The sequence below is a fragment of the Epargyreus clarus genome, unplaced genomic scaffold (genome assembly GCF_041222505.1).
Source record: "Epargyreus clarus isolate Ecla_fem2 unplaced genomic scaffold, WU_Ecla_fem_2.2 ptg000034l, whole genome shotgun sequence".
NCBI classification, from domain to species: domain Eukaryota; kingdom Metazoa; phylum Arthropoda; class Insecta; order Lepidoptera; family Hesperiidae; genus Epargyreus; species Epargyreus clarus.
Window position 1 is genome coordinate 14,211,934 of NW_027332239.1, and position 10,138 is coordinate 14,222,071.

Consider the following 10,138-nt stretch of genomic DNA (forward strand, 5'->3'; position numbering starts at 1 on the left):
GATACGATTAATGCTTTGTTTTATGTTTACCAGATTGTTTCCGCTATACTCATATATTTTCTCGATAACGCACTGTCTCTGGGATGGTAAGGACACGTTTTGCGTAACTTTTATCTTCTGTGACTGTTCTCATTTCTTTCTACGTTAAAGTAATTACTTGCGGATCCAGAAACGGTTGAAAATTTTGTAAATAAACAATTTGAGGAAACTTTTCCGTTAGAATTTTCGATTCTTAGGTTGCAAGTTGCATGAATAGAGTTAGAGATGTCCGTGATTAACGTTTCTGGCATTCGTAAGGAGCACAATTATTTTAACTTGGCTCAAAGTGTTTCCCAAATTCTATACTTATGCAAAATTTGTGTGTACTATGGAGCATTGAAAAGCTTTCACCAGGTAGTTTTGGCTTCTAAACTGGCTCCTGTGGAAGCTTTCGGTTTCTTTGGCTGTCTTAAAACCTGACATGGAAAACGTAGTTACTAAATGTGTTTATTTAAGTGATGTCTGTAATTGGTGTTAGGAATAATTGTGTTTTAATTTGATGTGATGAATTTTTTATTTGTAATAATAAAAATAACTTAAATAAATTATAATATTATTATTTAAAGCAATATGTATCCCAAGATAAAACAATTGTGTGATATCTTTAGCTAAAGGATTGCTAGATGTTTCATACGGTCGGGATATACCAAAATTGCCACACTACGTAAGAACCTAGACACAAGCCAAACCTAAGACTAGTGCTCGAACGAGCAGAATGAACCAACTTCCTCAACATGAGCACCGATGCAAACTCGAAGTAGCTAAGTGAGCACTGTAAAGTCACCAATAAAACTCGCTTGAATTGAACGTATCGATATTGTTTCTACGATGGGTTGAGATCTCGCGAGCTAGGGGTAGGGATGGGCTAGGTTGGGTATGTCCCGTCTGACGAAAGCTGGCAATCCCGGGCTAGCGTCTTGCGGCGGGCAGCGGTACGCCGCGGTGCCGCGGGCGGAGCGCTAGCGGCGGCGGAAGTGACGCGGCGTTTGTCCACAGCGGCGGCGCGCGGCGAGGCGCACCGCACGCTGCTCACGCGGCTGGGTATCCGCAAGCCGTCCGTGTCGGGGCTCGCGCACCCGCGAGCCGCGCGCACCTTTAGTTTGGACGATCTGTTAAAGCCGCCGCCCGGACGTAAGGAGTGGAGCGCGAGCCCGGCCCGCGCTCTCCGCACCCCGCACCGCCCACACCTCGCGATCATGTCGCATCCATCTTACATCCTTCTTGTAGACTTCCGTTACTCTGAAACGACCTGGATTTGTTGTTATACGTATCTAAATTTTAAAATGACTATCGACATGTTAAAGAATAAATACAATATTCATGACCAATCGGATTCATTATAGCAACTTATTTTTAAAATTTCGATTATGTTCATAATGTTAACAGCAATCAATGATCGTTTCATGGTCGACCTAATCGTTTATTCTGGCCTTACCTATCCTACAAAACTGACTTTATACCTAATATATTCCATTATATTTTAGATTAGTTTATATTAACCCTCTATTACATTTTGAAAGTAACTTCCCGTTGTTGTTATCTACCTATCTTTGGCCATTACTATTACGCCTATTACGAATAGTTTTTGTCATAGTTTTTAATATATTAGCTACATATTTATTTCTGCCCATAAAGTTAATAAAATGCTTCCCTAGCGTATTCATTCGTTTTATGTATTTATTTTTCAATTAGCAACTTTACATATTTCAATCTTTCATACTATTATTTTACATAGATTTCTATTATTGTATACATGCATACATACATACATACATACATATAAGAACATCACTAACGTCATCAGTCCGCATACAGTCATCATCACACTGCGGAGCGCGCGGCGGCCCGGTACAAAGTAATGGATGTGACCCGCTACTGAATGACACTTGATGTGGAATGCTAATTAATTCGTTGATTCGGTCTCGCTGCCTATCGATGAGATCTCTCGATGTGTGCACCTCTAACTTTGCATTGACACGAAGCATCCCTATTATTGTAGACGCTCCTTCCTTCGTTAGCACCTTTTTAGATCGTCCAAATTTTCTCCCGGATCTTGTGTTGTCAATACTTCTATTTTCTTACTCTACTCTTTATCTACTTCAGTTATATTAACTTCTTTGAAATTAGTGTTGTTATTATAAATCTTATCAACTTTATGTACGATTTTTGTTATTGACAATGTAATATCTGGTTTGTGATTGTCCTGTGTTTGTTGCTTTAGCATGCTTTTGGACAATGTTCTGCTGTAAATACTTCATATACCTCAAGTAGACTTTACACATTCATTCAAGAAATTTATTGTACAAATAACACTAGTTTTCGGTAATCTTCCAGCGAATATGCATAACACTGTCCTTAACAAACTGTGTAGATGTTCTATGTGTAGTTAGAGCAGAGCCTTAAATGTTGCTAAATACATAATTATATATAAAGTAACTCAATCAGTATATATAATTGTCAGATCAACATCTTTTTATACATGAAGAAATAACAAAGGAACACTTCACAAGTTATCACAAAGTTTAAAATTGGCACGTTTCAAACCCAACTTTGTTGATCCTTAACGGCACTTCCTAAAGAATTGGCTTCCATTAGATGCACAGAATTTCCTTTTTAAGAGATCGAAGGCATGATGATGATCTCTCAAACGGTCCATCAATGACTGTTTCTGTTGTTCTTTAAATAAATCTTGATATTGTGTAGTTTTGTTGTTGAAAATCGATGTTGTTACGCTTCAGTAGATGTAGTTGTTTTATTCTTCATTTAGTACATTAATCTCTCTCTGCACAGGGACTCCTTCTCCCCGAAAAAAACGTAACAACTCAACACCAACTAAGAAAAACGCGGCGGAGAAAAAACAAATACTGCAGCAACTAATAAGCCCGGCGACAGCTAACGATCACTCAAAGAAGATAACTATGGGAGAACTCATACAGATGACTGAAAAGAGGACATTAAGTACAGTAGAGAGTGCACCAGCTTTTATGGAATACGGCGTTGAAACTAAGGATACATCTTTCGCCAGCGAGGCGTCATCTCCGTCTACTTCGCCATCAATGAGACACATATCTGATCCTAAACTAGAAAAGAAAGTCACATTTGCAAGACTATTGAATAAGGTATCCGCTGAAATGAGTTCAAGCTCTGATGTAGACATGGTAAATACAATTACCATACCAATGGCAGTAATAGCAGATAGAACGATAAAAACTAAAGCAGCGAGTACACCTCCTTCACCGGGGGTTGAAGTAAGATCGCCTCATAGCACGTCAAGTAATCAGGGCAGCGACTCCATGTCGAGTCTTGACTTGACACTTGCGCATGCAGCATTGAAGAAATATTCCAGGTAATTATTTAACAATCATCACACTCAACGCTTCTTGCTGCTGTTGCTTCAACCATTAAGTCAACTTTCCATTTCTCAGAACGCCAAAGATCTCGAGTGCGGATTCCATCCTGGCCATGTTCCGCAACTTCTCATCATCATCAGCAGCGCTAGCGTCACGAGCATCATCCGCCGGAGTGTCCGCTTCAAGTACGCCGTCAGCGTCGTCGCCACAAGACGACACGGTTGATGCAGATGACTTATCAATAGCCTCTTCGCACATACCTTCCCTAGCTCCGGACTCGCCGATTTCGCGACCACACAATACAATTGAAATACAGGTCAGTGCTTTGTAAACGTTATTAATAGGACTAAGGACTCGATTCATATTTTTGACCATAATTACGTGGTTATATACATAAAACCTTTTTCAGGTCTTAGATCCGCTCAGCGCGCAAAGATCATCATCGTCGTCTGGTAACTTTCTTCATCCACCATCAATTCTGCTAGAAGTTCCAAGCAGCATGAATAAATGTTTGTCTCCGATACGTGAGCTTCCAACACCCCTTCCCACTCCGCTTCCAACACCACTGCCCACTCCTCTCCCGTCTCCAAGGATGCCTCGCGCTTCTTCAAAGATGGAGTCAGACATTAAGAGCGAATCTACAACCACGTGCGTTTCACCAAGTGAAGACGAACTGGATGAAATAAGACCAGAAGGAATGTCCGAAAGACCCACATCGGGATTAAGGCTAAAGGTTAGTGTTGTTTATCGTTTTCAGTGTAACAAATGTTATTTATAAAACCACACAAATTAGAGGATGTACAAGCAAGAGCTTGAGATTTTATGTCACAATCCCACTTGCGATATTACGCTCAGCATGGTACCTGAAACGTTTAGTTTAAAGGTTACAATTTTATAACTTTTGCTATAGCTCATTTTGTTTATTGATCATATTCTTGTTTGCAGCTGAGACAACCAGCAATATGCGCAGATACGCCAACTCCATCTACACATGTCACAGACTCTCCTAGTCCTAGTTTCACTCATAGCCAGGATTCTGAACGCGAAATGTCATCCCCCTCCCCAGCTCCACCCAGTTTAAGGGTTCCTGTTCTCACAATCGAAAGACCTTCTCCCGGATCCCCACCACCTAGACGAACTCCACCACACTTAGAATTCCAACCACCTCCCTTAATTACTGTGACTTACAATGCAAGTGAAGAATCAGATGAACCGATGTCACCCAGACCACCACCTCCAGCTGGAAACATGTGCTATTTAAGTCCATTCTCAATGTCCGCTAGAGGAGAAAGAGCTCCATCAGAATCCAATCTGTCTTCCTCTGGATATAGCTCAATGGCAAGTCCAGGGCCATCTAGATGTGGGTCAAGTAATCCACTCTGTCCATCTGAAATGGAGGACCCAGGCTCAGGGGGTGGACCGTCTTGTTTTCAATCCCGACGAAGACCACTCATGAAAACTAACTCCAGTCCTGCTGCTTCCAATAACGACGGCAATGAACGAAGACGAGGAAGGTCAGATTCAGAAACCTTATCAGATGATCCCTTACTAGAATCGAATGATGAAGGTATAGGGACAGATGAGAGAGTAGACGACGTGCCGTCAAGCGCAAAAGAATTAGAAACGATGGTTGTTTTGAAGGAGACATTGGATATCCCGCAAACTACTTTATGTTCACCCATTGGAGTAACTAAGTGTTCAATAGTAAAATGCATAAGTGTAGAACGGGGTTTAGATGAGAAAGCATGTTTGAAACCACCAACGTTGCTCTCAGACTGTAGTCGTCCTTTGAGTCCAGTCAGCTCAAGAAGTGAAAGTCCCTTGAGTGACAAAACAGGCATGGGAAGATTTTCTCCACAATTCTATGGACGACAACTACCGTTTACTGATTCTGATGGCTTATATGATTTTCCGAGTTCCGAATGTGTAAAGGGGGGTAGCTGTAAAGCGAGTAATAATGCGCACAGGAAAGCGGGTAGGAGAAGAGATAGGAGGACTAATCGAACGGCGTCTCATGAAGTCGCAGGAACGGCTAAATCAACTTTACCGCACATGCCTCATTCTATGCACAATTTGCTAGAGGTGAGCTATCAATACCTAAATAAATTTTTATTTTCTTCATATTAATAGTTTAACAAGAACGCTTACGATAGTAATATTTATCACAGCCTGTCAAAACTTTGCAGGTACCATGTTGCACCCGCGGTCGTAAGGTGGGTCGGCGACGGTCGAGGTCTCAGGCGCCTGCTCTTGCATCCTCTTCGTCTTCCGAAGATTCTGTGTCCAATGCCTCGGTAGCGTCAGTGGCTTCGGCGAGGGAATTCCGACTCCCTGACTTGGAATTACAGGTTACCTTAGTAAACTTTGTTGCCGTAGCTGCCAAGCTTTATGGCCGGTCGGACATTATCTCGTTTCGACGCTCTGTTTGTTTGTTAATTGTGGGGAATGGTTCACATGTTCGATAGTGATTAACTTATTTAGCACAGCCTCGGTCGAAAGATGAAAGAGAGAGATAGAAATATATCTATTACGGATACTTGATTGTGATAATTACGAATAAATCCTTATTGAAAATAAATTGCTATGTCATCTTAAATACAAAGTCGACTGCGTAATGCACCAATTACTTATCGTACTCGTAAGTTAAAAGCGATGTTTGTTTTCCCAACCAAATCGAAGTAGCCCATATTTGGAGATGTAATTAGAAGAATGGAATAGAAACTAAATTGTATCTTAAATTGCATACCCTATGTTCAGAGCGGTCATAAAGTTTGACATTTTAGCACTTTTGAGATATTTTGCTTTACGGCACTTGTTATTTTTTTCACATCCAGCTGGGATGTAAAATATGTTTGTCTTTTCATTTCCCCTTGCACTATTTTTTAAATAATGACAATAAATTTAAATGCGAACCTTCACGTGATTTAATACATTACACATATTAAATTTTGATTAATCAGAAACATATCACTGGTAATTTTAAATCCTTTCTGCACTATATTTGATCCTAATTCTTTATATTTCCTGGCAACATTTTTAAGGTGGAGATGGTAATTGGTATTTTTTAAATTTAAATTGTTTTCGTCCTATTAATGTTTGTTTGTACGTTATGCTTGTTATTATTTTTGGTGGCCACGTTTGTTTTCAGTCTGAGCCGACGCGTTTGAAGAAACCGTTGAGGAGGCAAAAGTGCCGCAGCTCAGAGGTGATTCATCAACCACACTTGTATTTGTATCGTTTAACAATGTTCGCAACTAATTTAATGTTATAATTAGGGTTCCGAAACTCAAAACGGAACGCTTATCAAGATTATTTGCCTGTCATTCTGTTTGTCGGTTTGTCCGTCTGTCACAGCAAATTTGCACCCGATGAGCAAATTAGGCAATTATTATTATGTCTTTATTTTTGAATTTTTAATATTGGGACATTGGTAGATGATACAATATAATTAACACTTTGATTTTTTAATAAGCTAGTTTCTAAAATTTTTCTTTTAATCTAAACAAACTGAATAATAGAATGCACATTATACTCGTATTATTATAAGTAATCCGAATGATTAAATTTATCTAGTGTTTGTGTATTTATGTCGTTAACAAAAAATGATTTAAACATTGATTTACAAAATGTAATATTTTCTAAATTTTCTAGGATACGTCGTCAAAAATATCTTCGAGTCTAGACCTCACGGAGGATACACGGAAACCGACAAAAATCAACAAACTGAGAACCATTAGCAACCAAATAAGGTGAATATTCAAAAAGAAAATTCTTATTCATCACATCCATCATTTATCATCAGCCTTTACACATATTTTACTTTCAGTTTTAAATAGGCCTCCCCCCAACAGTGGGGTTTGATCCAAAAGTTTTACAAAAGATGCTGTAGTCACCCTTCCACTATGAAATAACTAAGAAGTTTTACCTTATTGATATTGGTGATTCGACTGGTGATGGTGGTAGACCATGGTGATGCTCACAGAAGTACAGAAATAAAAATGCCACGGCCCTTTTTTAGGAAGCAATCTTTTAGTTGTCTTCTGCTACATCCAGTGGAGGAAAGGGAATAGTGTTATTATAACCTGGATCTTATTCAATCTTTACACACTTGTCGCGATATTATTGCATTGTGAAAAATCTCCGCGCGGAGAATATAATTCCGCATTCCTCCGCTTACCCGTCTCGTTGACAATCTCAAATTTACTCACTCCAGATTCCTCCGACGTCTAGAACGGAGTTTGAAAATGAAAGAAACCTACCCGGCGTTATCCGACGACGAAGGCGACGAGTCCTCCAGCGTCACCTCCCCGCTGCTGCAGGCGCGGAAGGAGCTGCACCGGACGCCCGGGCACGCGATCTCCGCGCCGCTGCTCAGCGCGCCGCGCCCCAAGATCACGCGGCAGAGGCGCTACGACAAGTCCTTCTTGAATGAGGAGACCAGAACCCTGAACGCTCTCACCGGCCAAGATAATTCCGACTAGATTCCCGTTATTCGCGTGATTTTGCGTCTGCGCTTTATTGAGTATTTTATGCGAGTTTAGTGTTGCAAGTTGACGTTGTTACTTTTACTACTATCGAATCTTAAATTTTCTTAATCTATATTTTTCTATGATGCAAATTGTATACATTTCTTGGTGATGAACGCAAAATCATATATTATGACGTAATGAACTTGCAAGGTTTACTATTGCTGCAGTTAAGTAGAAGAATTTGACATCCTTAAATACCCGCGTTTTGACAGTTTTGTGACATTTAAATAAGTATACAAAATTCTAATATAATGTGATACGTTGTAATTTAAGAAATACGAAAAGTAGTGACCTATGTTATGGATATTCTTAGTATTAGAAGAATGTAAAAGTTATTTGATTAATGGAATAGAGATTTAATTTTTTCTTCAGTTCCATTTTGATGTCTTGAACTACTAGTTGTTAATGGCTTACTTGTAAAAAAATCTGATAGCAATAAATTTTAATAGTAACCAGTTTACAATAAGTAGATATTAGATAAATGTAGAGCACCTTGTGAAAAAAATGTTATTTGACAGTGCAACGCTTTCAATATGGCTACCTTTTAAATTTCTGTGCTCCGCCACCTTTGATTTCCTTTTATACTAATGTCTATTGTAAAAACGTTTTTGTAAATATTTTTAACGTATTGCTCAAATGCATATTTTGTGAATTGTCTTTTGTGCACTTTTTGCTACTTTGTAAATACATACGGCATATTTATACTTATTGTTTGTGTAAATACATTGATGCGAGAGAAGATTTTCATTTTCGTGTAAATGCAAAGACTTGTAAATTGTTAGATCGTAAGTAAAAAAAACGAAAGGCCCAAAAAAATCGGTATACCAAATGCACAATTACTATAAATATTATACTGTCACGTATAAATGACTTAAGTGACTGGGTGGGAGTAGATACTTCGTGTAATGTCTAATTATAAATTATACGTTAATGACGCACCAATAGCATAGATCTGCAATCTTCTAGGTTAATCCTAAACTAAGGCTACTCAACCTTCGGCTATGTTACCCTTCATTCATTTCATAAATCATTTCAAAAATGTGTATCATCGATAAATGAATGCACTTGTAGGTAAAGAAATGAACTCTGTCCATTAAAATATAAAAGATAAAAATTTTAAAAATCTGTGTATAAATGTAAATCAATGTTTATGAAAAATAATATCATTACATTGTACGTAGGTGACGTAAACCTAGATACACATTTTTCGTTTCGTGAAAACTGGGAGATCTTAACACATTTCTGATTATTATAAAATAAAATATATATATAAAATATATAAAAGTATTTATCGGTAGTGCTAATCAGTCGAAATTTTATGATTCAATAACATTCAATATGTAATTTGCAGTATTTTTCTCGATTTTCATCGTATTCCTTTACCGCAAAAATAGAACAGAACCATCTGATGATTAAACATCCCAAGACTGAATTTATTATAATTATTTGTATCTATGCAACTTAACAGACGCCGCGGAATGTATCCATATGATGTATCATAATTATTATACAATAACATAAAAATGATAACCATTTTATCAAAAAAGCTTTTTATCAAATATGAATATTTTGTCTATATATCTTCATCTTAGTTCATTGAAACTGAATATATCATAACTATGATAAAAGGCAATATTTTAAATACAAAACATACCACAGTAGGTAAATATAATAACTTACGTAAATTCCGACCCTTACAAAATAACCATTACTTTTTTCAATGTCACTCAATACATGAAATTTAATTATATTTTGTGATTACACGTATAGCGAAAAATAATACATATTATGAAACCTAATAGCCAATATGGAATCGTTTGAAAATTATGAATTTGTTTAAAAATCTTACCGCATCTTCAGTCATAAAGACTCGGCCGATGTTCCAAACGGCCATTTTGGCGCGAATCTTACATTTGACTTATTTTATCATGTAGCGTTTCGTTTCATTAAGCATCAGAATTTCCCTTTATTGTAAATTAAAACATAAAATGTTTTATACATGGCTAACCTAAAAGGATAAAGGCATGGAAAAAATATTATTTAGCAAATAGCAATAATACATAAAAAGCCTAGTATAAAAATTGTTCACAAATTTCGAATTTTTAAAATGTGTATAAGTTTAATACTTTCGTAGTGTGAAAGAAAATACCTGATTGGATTTGTTTATATTGCCATTCCCATACTTGTAATATGAAAATACTTATGCAGTTAACATATTTT

The 10,138-nt window shown here is 37.6% G+C and overlaps 1 protein-coding gene across 1 annotated transcript in view; it reads left to right on the plus strand.

Moving 5' to 3' along the window:
- The window catches only part of LOC140756143 (uncharacterized), a 263,924-nt gene extending 254,744 nt beyond the window's left edge, over positions 1–9,180 (plus strand). The window contains exons 24-31 of the mRNA XM_073091583.1: positions 1,036–1,170; positions 2,830–3,385; positions 3,465–3,705; positions 3,799–4,122; positions 4,335–5,471; positions 5,576–5,737; positions 7,041–7,138; positions 7,603–9,180. Of these exons, the coding sequence (XP_072947684.1) occupies positions 1,036–1,170; positions 2,830–3,385; positions 3,465–3,705; positions 3,799–4,122; positions 4,335–5,471; positions 5,576–5,737; positions 7,041–7,138; positions 7,603–7,870 (2,921 nt within the window). The 3' untranslated portion in view covers positions 7,871–9,180. The remainder of the gene's footprint in view (positions 1–1,035; positions 1,171–2,829; positions 3,386–3,464; positions 3,706–3,798; positions 4,123–4,334; positions 5,472–5,575; positions 5,738–7,040; positions 7,139–7,602) is intronic.
- Positions 9,181–10,138: the final 958 nt, after the last annotated feature.